Below are 18,398 nucleotides of genomic sequence, written 5' to 3' on the forward strand. Positions count from 1 at the left end.
ATTCTGATGAGAACAGTTATAACATGAGCCAGTATAAAGCGTATGGTGTTTCAGACTTAACTTTGTTTAACCTCAGGTCCCTAGACAACTTCTAATTCCTAATAATAAAGGTTATTTTGTCCTATGGTGTTCATTACATCTGGATGATTGTTATTGTCTTTTAAAATGATTAACAGTCCTTCTACCAACAGGCTAAAAAGAAGCACAGAGCGGTAAGAACTGATGTTAATAATCATACCAGTCATGCTTATTAACCTCTAAATGTAAATCTCCAAAAGCTTTTAAAAAATGCTTTACAGAAATTACAAAGTTGGTCATTCTATGTAAAGAAGAATTTAATGTTTTCTTGCAACATCACCTGATCAATCCTTAAATTCATAATTAAAAAGCTTTGTCACTGTTATCTTCCTGTTGGTTCCACTTGAAGATACGTTAAAAAATTAACCAAGAATTACAAAACTGTCAAATGATGGAATGAATTGATAAAAAAGAAAAGAAACAGGAACTCACAAAGCAATATAGCTTCACAAAACTAATACATTTAAAATAAACTCTAAGAAAACAGGAAATACACTGATCGAATCCTACTTCTTTATCAAAAGCAATTATTTTCCAATTATGATTGATTTAAGTTGGGTCTCCCCTTTTTCCTTTGCACATAATAAACCTGTTAGAGAGTGAATAAAATAAAAGGCACAGTGTACACCTAGTTGAATATAGGAAATATACAATTTTTACCTTGGAACTTCTCCCTATTCCAAAAGAAATGATGATTCTGTAATAACATTTTATCATTGAAAGACCTAATTTCCAAAGAAGAAACGAATGCCTATAATGCCCCATGCACGTTTGTTACATAAATATTTTTGAAAGTCAGTTCAATATTAACAAAACATACAAAAATATGCTTAATGAGCTTAGTAACCCGAATTCTTATAAATTTTAAAAATGATTTGAATAACTATGTACCTGTTCATTTTTAGTACCGATTTTCTAATACCATATATTTTACTCCCTGACATCTACATTCTACTTTGCAAGTTACAAAGCACCTTACACATTTTGTCTTATTTTATTCTCACAGCAAGAATGTGAGGTGTCACCAACCCCACTTCAAAGACAGAGAAACTGAGGTTAGATATAATCAAAGGTTTCCCAATGGTAATATTTTTAATAAGGGTGAGACTTGAACCAAGTCATTTGGGTTAAGCCGAGATGCCTTTACAGAGTTGCCTCTCAATTACCTAAATGCCAAAAGAGAAAAAGACTGCTAACAATAATTTCTTTTTTTAAATCAGAGTAAAAATTGAAATTATGTAATTTCATCTTAATTCTGAAGAAATTTTTAATCTCCCAAGTGCTAGGGACCATGCAGAACTCAATTTGGATAATGTAAAAATTTTATAATGCCAAATTATTAAATATTTTAACAAAATATAAGTAAATTCCAAAAGATATTTATAAATCTAAAATATATATCAAAAGAGTAAATATTTCAAGTAAGTTCCATAAACATTTTTAACACTATTATTTAAATGGGCCACTTTTATCTCAACATAAAACACTTACCAATTTGGTTCCATCCAAATGCTTTCTAGTAACTTAGAAAGGAACTAATATGGCAAATGATGAGGGAAAAGGATGGGAAAGAGCTTTAGCTCATCTACTGGCTTGACCAAGGCTATGAATCCATTCCAGGTTTATTTCAAATGAGTTGTGTCAAAGGTTACCCAGAGGCCATTTTATAGTGATTTATAGCTGATGTCTGCACATCTCCTTTTATTTTAATGATAACCTCAATAAAATCATTAAGGCATTCTTTGTCTTCCTGGCCCTGACCAGGAGAGAACTGATGTTTTTAAAGAATTCCAAGGGGTGATGAGTATGCATATAGAATGTCAGCTAAGGACAGTTTTTATGTTGTGCCCTGGAGAGAATTTTTTTTTTCTCAACATATTGAAGAAGCTTATATTGATTCTGTCCATCATCCCAAAATATTAAATTCAAGGTTTGAGTCAGAGAAAATTAAAATAAAGATAAAAAGGCTTAGAATGGAGCATCAGGTAAGAGTCTGATTTTAATTATAATGATCTTGAATTTGCATTAAAGCTCTCACAGCATAATGATTCTTAAGTGTCTGTATTGAGTTAAGCATGTCATGAAGCATGAGGAATTGCAAGATTGATTTATCAGTTATTCATTTAAGAAACAGTCAATTAAAATAATTAATGTGTAGTGAAACTCAGCTGTAATGCTTCATATTTAATTTTTCCCAACCCATAACATTAAAAGAATGATACATTTCACAGTCCGGATGGCAGAAAAGATTTTATAGAGTAACTTTAATGATAGCATTACATAAAAGTTTTGATCATACCTTTTAGTCTGTACTACGTAGAAAGAATGATTGCATTTGTCTTAGATTTGGTCTTATTCTGAATGTCACCATGGTCCACTAGATTGCCAACTAAAATGAATCTGTAGGTGTTTTGTCCCTGTGTGGTATGGGATGGAATATAAACAGGTAGATGTATTGATAGCTAGGCAGACAGACACATAGATAGGTATGTAGGTAAATAGATATGGACATAGATGTAGATATGTAGATATATATTTAGATATATTTATATGTAGATATATTCAGATATATATACACATATATATAAGGTCCCTAGGCGGCGCAAACCGTTTGTGCTCGACTATAACATAAAGGTTGGCGGTTCAAACCCACCTAGCGGCTTTATGGATGAAAGTCCCTGTGATCTGAATCTGCAAAGATTACAGCAAGAAAACCCTATGGAGCAATTCTATTTTGTAACACATGGAGTTGCCATGAGTCAGAATCAACTTGATGGCAACATGCTTTGATTTGGTATACATATGTGTGTATATTAAAAATACACACATATACTGTGTGTGTGTGTATACGGATACATTTGGGGGTGGGGGGTAAAATGAGGAATGGGAATTCCTGACCAGGTTAGGTGTTCTGTGTACTTTGAGAAGAAATAAAGGGTACACAAACACGGGCAAGGTATTTCCCTACCATCTTTGAGCTAGCACAAAAAAGAAACAGAGGAAGAAAATCTCACATAAACAAGACAGGAAAGCAAATAAATTGATAAAATTTTCCCTACTAAAACTTCATTTGAACTATCAGTTAAATAATACAACAAAACCGGCCAATATTAGGGTAAGCCTATGCTTTTGATTTCAGCATCCTCTGTATTTTTAAGCATGTATACGGGAGACCATTCACTTTAAGATGGATTCATAGCGAACAAACACACAAGATTAATGTATAAACCAGAATGCCAACTGACTAGCTTATACATGATCAGGCTGTTACTGAGTGTGTGGTGTGTCCTTTTCCTAATTTCAAGGTACCTGAAAAAGTCTATGTCATGACCAGAATCAGAGCAAAAAGAGATAAACAGTCTTGATTACTTCATTCAGACCATGGTAAGGACTTGGTAAGTTATGCAAGTTACACTACAGAAAATACCTCTCCAATGATTAGAATGGTATTATTTTCTAAATCCAGTGTATCCCACATAGACTGATAGGAAAACAATGAAAAATTTTACTTTCAGATTCCCTAACCTCTCTGTGCACCTGGTCTTTCTAGAGTACAGTAGTATTGTTTCATTTTTCTTAGGTACCGTCTCATTCCTCTCATGATGCATTAGGATTATCCTTCAATGATCCAAGCCATTAGCTTTTGATACTTCTGCCTAAAGAGTTCCAAACTGTTACACATTTGCAGGTAATTTCTTGGCTTACTTCCACAGATGACTTTAGTTGTTTGTTTTAATAGAAGAAGAACAATGATTCTTAGCTCATTTTAGTCTAGAAACCCATTGCCATCAAGTTGATTCCAGCTCATAGTAGGTCCAAACCGCCAACCTTTTGGTTAGCAGCCGAGCTCTTAAGCATTGTACCACCAGGGTTCCAAGTCTGCAAAAACCTGTTCAACATCATAGCCACACACAAGCCATCACTGACAGACGGGCGTGTGGCTGCTTATGAATTGCACTGACTGACAATTGAACCCAGATCTCCTGCAAGGAAGGTAAGAATTCTACCACTGAACCACTGAGTTAGAAGGCAGGGGCAACTTGACAGCAGGCAGCCAATAGCAACAACAGATTAATGAATACATGCAAGGTACTGTGTTTGTTCCTAAGGATGAATAAGATATGATCCCTACTCTCAAGGGACCTAGAGTCATAAAAAGGGAGGTAAGGGCAATAAAATACTATAAAGATGCTTTGATACTATACAAAAATTGCATCTTTGTGCAGTGGGGTGACATATGGTGGAATAGACAATTCTACACAGAGTTGGTAGTTAAGATGAATTTTATGTGTAAGTGCTAGACAAAGAAGAAAAAGTAGAGTGAAGAGGGCAAAAGCAATCCAGAGAGGTAGAGTGGTACAACACAGGCAAAAAAAAAAAAAAAAGAGAGAATGAAATAGCATGATACATGAGAAAGTGTTACAGTTTAGAGCATAAATTCCTGGGATTGGATCAAGACAGCAGTAATAAATGAGGCCAATGAGGTAGGCTAGATCATAGAATGCCATTTTAAGGAGGTTAGACGTCAACCTTCAAGCAGTCTCATCTTTACACTTCCAATCTTAAATTCACTCCTCAATTTCAAGATATGTATTAGAGTCAACCTCACTTCTTTGTTTTTATAATTCAGATGAAATTCAACCCTCTACTCTTTCATGCTTGTGTATCTTTGTACAGACTGTTCCATTTTCCTTCAAAAACCTTCTCAAATGCCACATCTTCAGGAATCCTTTCTTTATTGAACTATTTCTCTCCAGGTTGTGCTAGAAAACTTCTTCCTTTCCTTTTAATGACACTTAGTTCATAGTATTTTAACAGTCCGTTTGCTAGTCTATCTTCCCCATTAAACTGTGTTAATGACTGTCCAAAAGTTTTATTGTCTAAGCCTCAAATAAATACAATCTTGACAGCTTCTAAAAGTGACTACAGCAACATTACGTGTGAACAACGTAGTCATTAAAGGTGTTTTTTTTTTAATGATATAACCAGTGAGGCTACATCTAACTTTATTTCAAGTAAAATGTAAAGTCTACTACTGCTTGGAATAGATCATCAGTATGTCTAACTCCAAAGGAAGATACTCTGATTCCTTCTTTCTCACTATAAGATATCTCATTTAGGACAAATCACATCCTATTAGCTGTACATTTTATGTGGATCTTGCTTTTTAAAACAAGATTCAAGTACGGTTTTGAAGAATTTAAAACTAAAAAAATTTAGTATTTTTGTCTCGCTAAATTCTTACACTGTTACATTCATAAGGCCAATAATTCCAAAACAGCATATGATTATACCAAAAGCCAAAAAAATCACCTGACAATAGCTTAAAATTTTACTGAATTTTTAAAAATCCTTATAGAGACGTATTCTTTTAGATCATCTTGTAACATGGAAAGTAACTTTCCAGAAATTAATATATAGTGAAAACTACATCATAAACAGTGATCCCTAAGAGTTCAGTTTATATTACTGAGATTCAAGTTTTTATAACACAAACATTAAATCCAGTAAACATTTTTTGGGCATATTATGGGTCAGTCCCTTAAAATTTAATGGAGTAAAGGAAATGCTCCTAATATGGTCAGTCTTATGTGGAACTGATCTCTCCTTACATTAGTTCATAAATTACAATCGCAGATATAACAGACCAGAATTCTAGCCCAATGTACCCTACGAATGCCAACAGAAAAAGGCAAGCAAAAACAAAACAAACAAAAATTACCCAGAGCCTCCTTTATTAACATTGTATCAGAACCATCATTTTTTTTGATAAATTACAGCACTATATGCATGGAAATGAGGACTAAAAATTCCATCATTTGACCCCAAATTCTTGTTTTGCCCTGTACTCATGTAGGGTTGACCTGAATATTGAGCTCCCACTGACTTAAAATGAAACTTTGATCCTCAAAAGAGTTGCATAGAGAAATAAAGACAACACAAATCTGTACCTATTTAAGGACATTCCTGTTGCTGTCATAATGCCTTTATACATACTTCACAATGGTGTTTTTTTTCTTATGTTATTTTAAGTGCTACTGGAAATACCACAAGAGGAGAATTTTTGCAGAATTTCACCCTTTCTATTCCTGGTCTCGATTTCTTTTTCTCCTATTTATGAAATACCCACCCTGCCAAAAGTCATCAAAATTGCAGAACAAACCTTAACAACTCGAATTATGTAATAAAACAGAAAAAATAAAACTCCTTGGCTCTGGAAAGGCCCAAGTTAAATTACAGTCTCCTATAAAGTTCCAATACTGATAATTAGTCTTGAAAAGCACTATAATAACCTTTTAATTTAAAAAAATTGTGGTTTTCTGAAAATTTGAGATTCTCAGCCTTTTCTGGTATTGGCAAATGATTTGGGGGAAAATAGGTGTTTATCTATTTGAGTATATATTTCATTTCTCTTCTTATTATTTTAATAATGTAAAACTTATCAGATGAAAACTCTGGCCTTTAGTTTTTCTAAATTTAAATTTAGAGATCTCATCCTTATTCCTTTTGAAAAATCAAAATCAAAAAGGATATTTTTTAAACGGTTGGGTTCTGAAAAAGTCACGCAATGGAATCAAACAGTCTGTGACTAGAGGTACAAGTGCTAAATGCTGTAGGATATTGCAATATTAAGTCTTGTAGCTCACAAGAGGGAGCATCCCATTATACAATCTACAAGAAAGTGCATAACTAGAGAAGGAACACATTCCTGCCATGAGATGCTCAGGAGACATATGTAAACAATTCAGGTTTAAGGAAATTCCTAGCTGTTCATGTTTTAGTGCTTATATTTTTGTAGGAATGCTGCTCTATAGGCCACGGTCTAATAACCAGGTTCATCTTAGCAATATTTGACATTTCGATATAAACTAGTACACATTTCAAATTTAATATTTAAAAGTTCAATGAGCATAATTCTTATTTCAGTATGAGAAAAAAATTATAAATATACTTTCAATTAAAAGAAGAGTTATAAAATGATTCCCTTTCCCTGAAAAGAAAAACGCGTGCTATTCTTATTTCAAGGAGCCCTGGTAGTGCAATGATTAAGCAGTCAGCTGCTAAACGAAAGGTTGGCAGTTCAAACCTACTAGCAGCTCCATGGGAGGAAAGACCTGGCAATCTACTGCCATAAAGATTACTGACTAGAAAGCCCTATGGGCGGTTCTATATATATATGGTTGTTATGAGTCAGAATTGACTCTGCAGCACACAACAATTCTATATTTCACTTGGCTATTATGTGTCTCTTACATTCTATAACTTTAGGATACATTCTATAACTTTAGGATACATTAGATAACATATATGTACTTGCAAATTCCTTTGAGCATATCAAGCACACCCTAAGGAATAATTCTGGTAATGTGAATTATGCCACTCACTGTGCATCTATTAAAGCCATTTTTCCACATTTAACACTAATCAGTTGGATTATTAGCAACAATAAAAAGCCTTATGAATGATGATGGAGAATTATCATAGAACTTTTACACACATTCTGGCTCAACTATCAAATATTCAAATACTGCCACGAAGAATCTGGTTAGAGAGAGAGAGGAGGGAGAGATAGGGAAGAAAAAAAAGAAAGATTTTTGCAAGAAAGCTATTCTTTCAAAAATATTTAATTTAGGAGGTTGTAAACTTATCCCAATGATGAAAATTATGCTAATCTTATTTTAAAAACTACTCTGTTGAAGGTATTTTAGGACTGTAGAAGATTTTCACTGATTTTTTAAAAATAGTTGAAAGCCTGCTGGACTCGGCAGATTTGTTTAAATCAAGCTAGATTATAAAGCCTTAGGTAAAAGCCAAAAAATAAAAAAATAAAAAAAAATAGCAAAAATCAGATTAATCAGAAATTAGGGTCACTTTTCTTACACAGAGCCCTGGTGGCACAGTGGTTAAAGGGATGGACTGCCAACTGAAAAGTCAGCAGTTTGACGCCACCAGCCACTCCACAGGCGAAAGATGTGGCAGTTATTAACTGGCTTAGGGGATACAAACTAAAAAAATTTTTTTCCTTTGCCCTAAAGATATCATACGCCAAGAAAGAAAGACAATAAGCAGATAACTACAACAGTTTGATAATTTGTGTGACAGACGAAACTATACATCAGATCGCATCATTTCTCTTTAAAAATGAATGCACTTAAAATACAATTTAAGCTCCTTATCACGACACAGTCCTACAGATTATGGCTTTTCTCTCTTCCCCAACTTCATTCCTTATCACTCTTCCTTCATGTTCACTGAATATCACCCACCCCAGCCATTGTTCTAAACCTTGAATTCGTCAACCTCATTCACACATCAGGGCCTTTGCAGGTTCTATTTATCCTGCTTGGAATATTCCATCTTCAGGCCTTTGTAGGTCAATTTCTTCTCAAGAGTCAGGTGTCAGAGAGGGCTTCCTTTATGGCTCTGTCTCAAGAAGACCCCCCTCCATTGTCCCCAGGCCCTGTCTACTTCTTTACCATGTTTTGTTTTCTTCATAGCACTAACCAATATATAAAATCATCCGTCTGTTCATTGCTCATAATTTGTCTCTTCCCATTAGACTGCAAAACCTTAAGAGCACAAACTGCTTTGTTCACAGCTGTAGTTCTACTGCCTTGAACTGAACTTGGCACATGACAGGCATAAATTAATATTTGCTGAATCAATAGATGGGAGATGTAAACATAGGGTTTACAGACACCAAAAAAGGGCAAGCTTTTTAAGAATGAAGCCAACACAGAGAACAGAGTTAAGGGACAGAAACCAGTTCCATGTGATATTGTTTGGGCCACTGATAAAGCCATACCTGATCCCAGTATAGCTTTTTCTTCTTTTTTTTTATGTGAGTAATAAATCTCCTTTTTTGCTTATTATAATTTGAGTTGGGTTTTCTGTCACCAGTAACTGAGAGATAATTCACAAATACACTTGCCATTCATGCAACCACAAGTTTTGCCTCCTGGAAAGCGGATTTTAGTTCTATTTAAATAAGAAAATTGTAATATGAAGAGTTATTCTGAATAAAATAGTGCCACCTCATGCGGTGGTGGACTTCCTGTTACTGTAGAAGTCTAAGAAGAGGTAAAATGGCCTTGTGCCTGGGTTATTGTGTGTTGGGCTGAATATCATCTGGGTTTCCTTCTTACTTGAGCTTCCATAATTCCATCAATGATATCTGATACATTTCATTTAAAAAATGAAACTTTGGAATGCTTTGGGTTTCGAACTTGCATGTCTTCAGCTTATTCTCTATTTTTTGACTCTCACATCTATGTCTATTGTCTTCTTTTCTTTTCCATCTTCATTTTATAATATTTAGAAGTATTAATACAAGGCTTTCTATAGGAAAAAAAATCAATTTATAAAATCTAATGACTAAATGTGCAACCTAAATGAAACATTAGCATTTGTTGTCATCTTAAACACAGGTCTATATTTAAGGCACCTCTGTGGGAGAGATTGCTAAAATTCTTCGTATTTTACGAATAAGGAGGAATGTGGAAGCAGAATATATTTAATGAGGCAGAAAGAGAGCGTCTACTTGGAGGTTTAGAGTAGTCCTCTATAGTTTCAGTTCTCAGTTGTCTATTCAAACAGTTCCAGTACAGTGGGGGCTAACGTGATGAAAAGTGGCCAGTTATCAACAGCTCAAGTGAGGCACTGATCAATAATTTAGGATAGGAAATGAAGGATTTCAATAAATTTCAAGTGTGCTTTAGGAAAGCAAAATGATGAATGATTTCCAAAAAAGAAAAATAACTCCACAAGTGTATTTTGCTTTTTCAATCTCTGAAGTAATGACTTAGCATTTTTAGCATGACGTTCATAGTGATTGTACTAGATACCTCTACATAGGGATATCTTTTCATACTGTTCTGTTTTTCTTCCCTATTTAGTACTGACTGCCTGCCTTTAAAATTTAATGTTTTTTTTAACTCACATCTTTTGGACACTGGAGCCCTTTGGGTTGAACCTATTTTAGAGTGCATCTTTTGCTTAAAAAAAAAGTGTGATTCTGTGGCTATCCTGTGTCTGCTCAAACTCTCCATCCTCGCACATTCCCTATGGTTTGCATTATTAAAAAGTTTTGACACAGCTCATCAGAGCTGGCTGCTGTGTTCAAGACAGGCTCCTGTCAAAACAAAATCAGAACCCTGGGAAACATACCCCGGCCAGTTAATTTCTAAGGGCATTACTTAAATCCCTCTGCATATTTCTTTTTTTTTTTTTTTTTTTAATGCTAATGTTATATTTAGTCTGTTTTATAGTTTTTACTGTTTTTATGGTACAACTTTGATCAAGCCCCTGCCCACCCCAGCAATCATAAGAATATATCACCAAATGACCTATTTTGACATTAAGTTTATCACTGAGCTTAGAAAAGCCTCCGTAACCTTTTCGTGACTCAATTATTTTTTCCTTTTAATTTTTTGTTGATACTATATGTTTTTAGTAATGGAGGACATGTCCAATCATTAAGCATGTCTGAATTTTCAGCAGGTAACACAGTTTTTGTTTGATGCCTCATTCCACATATCATACCCTCAGAGTTCAGAGGTACATATGTGTACAACTTGTGAACACAAATTCGACCCCAGAGTCCAGATGTACATATGAGCACCAAATAAAAATTTTCGAAATTCATGTTTTTTCTGCCAAAAATTCAATGTTTCAGCATCACCTCATACCAACAAACCAAACCCAACCCACTGCCATTGAGTCAATTCCTACTCATAGTGACCCCATAGGACAGAGTAGACCTGCTCCATAGGGTTTCCAAGACTGTAAATCTTTATGGAAGTGGACTGCCACATCTTTCTCCCTGTGGAGCGGCTGCTGGGTTTGACCTGCCAGGTGCTTTAACCATTGTGCCACAAGGGCATAAATACCTTGTAAAGACGGGAATTTGTAGCACATGCCTGCTTTTTCCATTTCAAACTGTTATATAGGGCCCTGCCTGCCAGCAGCATGTTTTGTCAGTCGGACAGTACCTTCCCAATGAACTTCAGTGGTACAAAAGGTACATGGCAGCTATATATACTGTCTGTCCTGAAAGGGTTATTAAGTACCTAGCTGTTTTCTATTCCTGTCAACTGAATTCAGATGAAAAGGAAAGGAGGGGGCTCATCACAGGGGTTCTGTTGATAACACTTCATTAACGTATTTCAGATCAGCAACATGGGACCACAAAAAGAAAACTCTTTTATTCAAAATGACGGGCTGACTATGTTATATCCACTGTAAATACGTCCCACCCAAGAAGTGACGATGATGATAATGGGCCACATTTACAGTTTAACTCTATGGGGTGATTCTTCTTAAACACATTCAGCTCTTGAGAGTGACACATCCGTATCACATCTCAAAGGCTCACAGAATAGTTATTTCACAGATACTGGAATACGGGCAGAGTGGGGGAAATACAAGAGCTATTCAACACAGCATAAAGCAGCTGTACAGAGCAAGATATCTAGGAGATTCTAGTATTTGACTGCTATGTCAGGTAGAGTTTAAAACATAAGAATAGAAAACAACCTATTTAAATGTGGTCATAATTCACTGAGGCTAACATCCTATGAAAGTACCAGGTTCAACAGTTACAGGATGGATGGAGTTTTTTTGATACTGACATGTAGAGGTGAATGACAGCTCTTCTTTTACTAATCCTGTTTCAACACTGTAGATTACTAAAATATTCCACATCCAGAAACCAGTCCTAGCCCTGTGTAATGAGTAACAGTTATTTGAGATCATGCCCTGAAAAGCTCCAAGAATAAGTTAAATAGTAGTATTCCTGGAAACTTTCACATATTGGAAATTACATCTCTAGCAACTACTACTATCCACCATTTCTCATGGCCAGATAAAATGTAAAAAATATTAAATATATTTCTAGTTATATTGGGCAGTCCTTTTTGAACTTGAAAAAAATATTTACCACGTTAACACTCCTATGGAGACATTAGCACTTCCCAGTCCATTTCAAACATACAAGATCTCTTTGATGTTTTGTGCTTTCATAATATTAATAAAAATAATGCTTTCATAGTTGTGTTGTTGGTGATTTGGTTGTGGTTATGCTGTATGTATACTTTTGTGTTCTGTCTTCCCATTGCTCCCAACTTGTCATTATAAAACACTCACTCGACATTACTAAAAATGCCTTTACTTTCCAAATCTCCTGGTTGAATTCATTCTCAATCAAGATGAAATCTTGATTATCCTCTGATTTCTCATAACCAAACCAAAAACCAAACCCATTGCCATCAAGTTGATTCTGACTCACACCAATCCTACAGGACAGAGTAGAACTGCCCCATAGGGTTTCCAAGGAGCAGCTGGTGGATTGGAACTGCCGACCTTTTGGTTAGCAGCCAAGCGCTTAACCACTGCTTGCTAAGTAATCTTGTATATATGTGAACCACAGTTTGTGACTCATAATATTAAACTATGAAATTCTACCCTGCGGATCAGTGTGTACTGATAAAACGTTTACTTGGTAGCATGAAGAAACTACATGATTGGTACCATTACTGCAAAGAATAGGTGTTCTAATAGGAGTCACTGGCCCTTCTAACATTACTAACACAAGCACATGACTAACAAATCGTGAAAGATCTTCATTACTGTACCTATGAAAGAGGATCAAATAACAACAAAGTTTCAGTTCTTGCTTCTGTAATTGAAGCACTATCTATACGGATATTGTAGTTCAAAAAATCTGATTTTGTCTGGTCACTTGGTTTACAGCCATTTCTGGCTTGTCAAGAGAAACATTCCTTTTCCTTGTCATAAACTCCCAGGTGCTATTGCTGAGCAAATGGGAACATCACTGCCAGTAGTAGTTGAAAAGAACAAAAAATTGATTCGGACAATATGTGTGCTCTTGCCATCGATAGAGACACAACCGTGACTAGGGGTATGACTAGGGTCATAGCAAGGTTAAAAGAAAAGTACCCAGGAATTCTGTCCTCATCAGCTTTTCAAACTGATGACTCTTGGTGGCTGCAGGCAACGTATAAGTTTTCCTCAAACACCGAGAGACATTTAGTAGTATTTACAAGCTGCCCTATAGTTTTCCCAAGAGGTGACTAATTTTGCAGGGGCAAAAAAACACTTAAAATGTGAAACTCAGATGTCTAGCACACCTATGACACATGAGGATTTCTTGATAACATGAAATTTAGAAGCCTATTCTTTATCAACAATTGTGTGAGTTATGTGTGAAACTGAGTAAAAATTCTCAACTATTTTAAGACTGATATTGATTCTACTATATGAAGACTGTTATTGATTCTACTATTTCAGGAAGAAATAATTTGTCCTTAAAAAACAAAACGTATCAAGATCAATTACTATCTCAAAGAAAAGGGTATTGAGGTTTTTAAAACTGTAACAAGATATGCTCACAATCATTTAAATAAAAGAAATACAAATGTGGTACAAAATCAGAGTCGCCGAGTACACTGTATATTGGCCTATGCTGTGGCAGAATGATAAACTGTAAATAAACTTAACATTTGGTAGACATATAAGTGGATTCAATGCAGTGTTATTGTATATGAGATTCAAGAACCTATACTGCTAAACTGTATCTTAATCAAATAATTTTCTTCGATAACATAATGTAGAATTATTTTAAAGATTTCCTTAAAACAGGATCTCTTATGCACTGAAGTTCAAGATTCCAGACTTTCATTCACGGTGTTTACCAATATTTAGGTATAAACTCAGCTGTGAAGACATACATGAAGTAAAAAGGATATCTCTGAAAAGCTAAACATATTTGGTTTTGTTGATCAATGAAAAAAAAATTCTAAAGTAGAATCCAGAGAACAAAAATTTAATGATTGCTAAAGAGACAAGTGTACATGTTTTTAGAAAGATTTTATGTAACACCTAACAATTTTTAAAAACCAGCTAATGCTCTCACTTCTCTATCATTGAGGTTTGGCAAAACAGACTCCTGCCCCAATTTTTTTTTCTTGCAGCTAATAAAATCAAGGCATAAAAGAAAAAAAAAAAAGAAAAATTAACTAATGGCTATATGTCAGACATTAATGCAAACAGTTCTCAGACAGTAGGTTCAAGGACATACAACTCAACAAGCATTACTATCCATGTTCTCCAAAGCAGACGTTGAACAGACCAGCTTTTCTTTTTGTATTTTCACATTTTAGAACACAATTCCTGTGTGCAGTTTTTACAGGTTCACTGTTGAGTCCTCTAAAGGTTTCTTTATCATTTAATATTATAAATAATTATGTTCTGAGGTGGCAGTTCAAAGCTCAGTACAGAACTCTTACAACGCCACAGGCAGGTCAAGTGACCTTTCTCCAATTCTGCTCTCTCTGGTGCTGAGGACAGACAAAGTGATATGTCTGTCATACGCCATTACCATTAGAACAGAATCTTGTTCTTTTATTACAACTGAACTCCGCCAGATTTCTCAGCAGGAATGCTAAGTGAAATCAATGTCTTGGATTTCCAGGCTGAGCTTGGAGGTCACAGCCACTCTATCATTTCTCAGCATTATCCTTTCTCTCGTGCACACACACTCCCCAAGCCTCCAACTGGCACACAGCAGATTGAAAACAGCATGCATCAGAGGACTCATGCTGTACAATTTTACAGTCTTTTGGAGCCCCCTCCTTTTGATTCCCCCCTTCCATTTTTTTGCAAATTGCAAATAAGTTTTATTTGTGTCCTTCTCTGGAATTGTGAGTCAAAGGCAAAGGAACACCTAGGAAGAAGGACAGGCAATACAATTCAGAGAACAGGGTTGCTTTTTGACAGTCGCCAATAAGATCATTATCCTTACATCATTGCTTGGATGTGATTTCAATTCCATTGCTGCAAACAACAAATATACTTTAAACTTAAACCATTAATTTGGTTTATGCCAGGTAGGTATATAAAAAAAATAGACAACACAAAGATCTTTAATAATATATTTCTATTTTATAGCAAGCTGGACATGCAAGTTCACCAATAAAATACATAGAAAATAGCCCCAAGATACTAATAAATGATTGTTTAAAAACATAAATAAGATAATAAATGATAGTTATTATACATGGGTAAAATAGCTTTGTGAAGTCAAAATGTTTATTATGCTACGTGTAAATGTCGCTTCTAGACTACAAGAATCTAAATTCGTGTAATGCAATGGAGGCTCTTCATTGACTGTTGGTTGTATTTTTAGGGGCCATGTTCTTCATTAAAATGACAATGGTAATAATTATTGGTCTGACAATTTTTAACCCGCTAAATTTTACTGCTGATCTAAAGCAAAAGCACACTTAAGAAATATTTTCTGAGAGTAAGAGTAGTTGTAGATAGTATACTAGAGGGTTGAGCAAAGAAAGGTCATAGTTCTATTAAATGATTGTTGTTACTTAAAAACAAGGACTTTTTTCTTGTTCAAATGTTTTACATCTTTTACAATAATTGAAGATGTGAAGACATACAACATCCACAGCTTTCTTAAACTTGATATGACAGAAAACTTATGAAGGCTAATTTTACAAAAAGTAATTGGACCTTAAAGATAATCTATAAAATATTTTTAATTGTGTACAATCAGAGCTATAGAAACAATCTATTTTTCACCAGTACTAAGTAAATGGAGATATACAAGACCATGCCATGTGGCAGAATTTTAACATTACTGAAATAGTCTACTACACCTAATCTATAGGGTTCTATGAATATCTAGAAATATAGCTTATAAAGCAGTTTCCTAATCTTGGCAAAGCAAACCTTCACTCACTTTTGTTTTTGACAAGGTTACCTGTGAAAGTATCTTTGTGGATGAACAAAAGATTAGATGGATAGATGGATTAGGTTGATTGATTAAAAAAAAAACTTCATGATTATTTGCACAAGTGATTTGGTGAGGAGGTATAAAAAAGGAAAATATCTATTAGTCTTTTAAAAGAAAACTATATACCCTAAAACCATTAAATACAATGTCCTAATGTAAAGTATCATTCTGAAACATGATATGAAATCACATTAATAACTCAAGGAAAAACAGAATAACACTTCATGTAAGTGCCTGTGTATGACAATGACTATGCTGTTACAGCTATTTATTTCACTCAAAGTTATCTTGTACATGTTATACATTAAAAGTTTGGTCCATAGAAACATCAAAATTTCATTGCTTCCCAATTAATCTTTATAGAGTGAATGTTATCATTACTACGAAGTTTTAAAAGTTACATGCTACTTTGATTATAAAGAAAAGCAGACCAGGCCTTAGGTATACATAAAGCATAAAAAAGCATAGCACATACAAAACCAACATAAAGCATAGCACATACAAAACCAAAAAAACCAAACCCACAGCCATCGAGTCGGTTCCGACTCATAGCGACCCTATAGGACAGAGTAGAACTGCCCCATAGAGTTTCCAAGGAGTGCCTGGCAGATGTGAACTGCCAACCTGTTGGTTAGCAGCAGTAGCACTTAACCACTATGCTACCAGGGCTTCCAGCACACACAAGGCCCACTAAAAAGCTGAAATAGATCTTAAAAGTCGTGTACGTATATTCCTTAATGTCACAACAACATGTACAATTTGTTTTTGCACTATATTTATATGTATATGGCTGGTAAATCATTTCTTCCTCAATTATTAAACAGCTTATGCTAAAATCCCAAATGCATTTATATCTTAATATCATGGGCAAGGACTTAGGAGTTCTAGGGATATAGAGGATGGAGTGCATATTTCCAACTGGTCCCTTTTCTTTACCAATTCACCCTCTGAAGTAGTAAAGTAACTCTGAAAAGCATGCTGGTAGAGCCACCAGGATACCGGAGAAGGAAACAACAAACCTGGAATTTTTTTCTAGTATTTTCTAACCTTTTTCTCTTTCAATTCTTTTTTTTCAACTTTTGTGACAACTCTTACCTTCTTACTCTTTAGACATTCAACATGGCATTTATGAAACGGAGAGCAGAAGCAATCTTTTAGGTAATTCGGCAAAAGACAAAGTGTTTTATTTATTTTTTTTTAGGAGGAAAATTAACTGTGTCATTTTGCTACTAAATATTTTCTAGATACAGTCCAAAAGTATGTATGGTTTATTCCCTCAGTTATTTCAGGAACTATCACTTTACAATCACGCTTCATTTGTAGAAAGTTTAATATGTTCATAGAGCATCACTTAAATAAGATCTTAACAAACACACAAAAACATTTCAAGTCAGTTTTTATGCTTCTCTCTCCTTTTAAGCCAAAAGCACATATTTTTTTGACTCTCCTCTGATCTCCTTTCATGTTCTAACAGGAACTGTTTCCCTGGCTCCAAAAGCGAATCTATTTCCACATAGTCTTACCTCTAATGATTTCATCATTTCCATATGTCTACCTAATAATGGCATTGTATGGGTAATTTACCAATATTATACCTATACTGTACCACATCATAACAATTATTAACATTTAAATAAAACACCTTCTATATGTCCTAATCTTTGTTATCCTTTAAGGTCTTCTTCAGTTGTCCCTTTCTCAGTGAACCTTCCCAGGATCTCTCACTGAAGGTAATCTCTTGCTCCCAATAACTTCCAAAGCACTTTATCTGTAACTCTTTAGAATTTTGAATCATAGAATATGGATATTTGGCTATTTTTAAAATAAATATCTACTCCATTAATATGTACCCTTACGTTACTTGAGTACAGGATACCCATCTGATAAATCTTTGAACCACTCACATTTCCTACTACAGTTTTCAATGCATGTTTGTTGAATAAATGACTAAACGTATGTATGTGAATTTGTACGCATACCTTGTTGCGCCTAACTGACTCCTACCCCTCTGTAGACACAGAGTTTAGTCCAGTTGCTGGCACAAACATAGATATTCAATAAATAACACTGAATGACAAAAACTCTAAATGGCAAAACTTGTAGTTTCTTCAAAAGAGTACCTTGCTTTTGGGTGGTGGGCTGTTTGTGCTCTTGTCTGTGTGAATGCTGGTAGGGGATACAGCAGCACCAAGGTTGCCTTGGGGTATGCCTGGAAGCTTTCCTCCCGGAGAAACCTGCATTGCAGCTAGCTGGGCAGCATATAACTGCTACAGAAGAAAGAGAGTGAGAAAAAAATTAAGAAAAAGGTTATCAATAATAAACACACCTCTCAGAAAGTAGTGATATTCAGATGTAGTATTTGTCCTATGGCTATCTTCGTTTAGTGCTCTGAAATATTTTAAGGAAGAAGCTGTCACGTCAACTTTCATGACTTACATCTCAGGGGAGAAATGACAGATATCACATATGAGGAATCTCAGATTGAGTATGTCCA

At 34.8% G+C, this 18,398-nt stretch overlaps 1 protein-coding gene across 21 annotated transcripts in view; it reads right to left on the minus strand.

The window, feature by feature from the left end:
- Window positions 1-18,398, minus strand: part of SOX5 (SRY-box transcription factor 5) — a 1,155,824-nt gene that overhangs the window by 55,257 nt on the left and 1,082,169 nt on the right. For all 21 annotated transcript variants that reach the window (XM_049885159.1, XM_049885162.1, XM_049885160.1 and 18 more), the window contains one exon: window positions 18,025-18,171. In XM_049885159.1, coding sequence (XP_049741116.1) covers window positions 18,025-18,171 — 147 coding nt within the window. The remainder of the gene's footprint in view (window positions 1-18,024; window positions 18,172-18,398) is intronic.

This window comes from Elephas maximus, chromosome 4 (genome assembly GCF_024166365.1).
Source record: "Elephas maximus indicus isolate mEleMax1 chromosome 4, mEleMax1 primary haplotype, whole genome shotgun sequence".
Lineage (NCBI taxonomy): Eukaryota > Metazoa > Chordata > Mammalia > Proboscidea > Elephantidae > Elephas > Elephas maximus.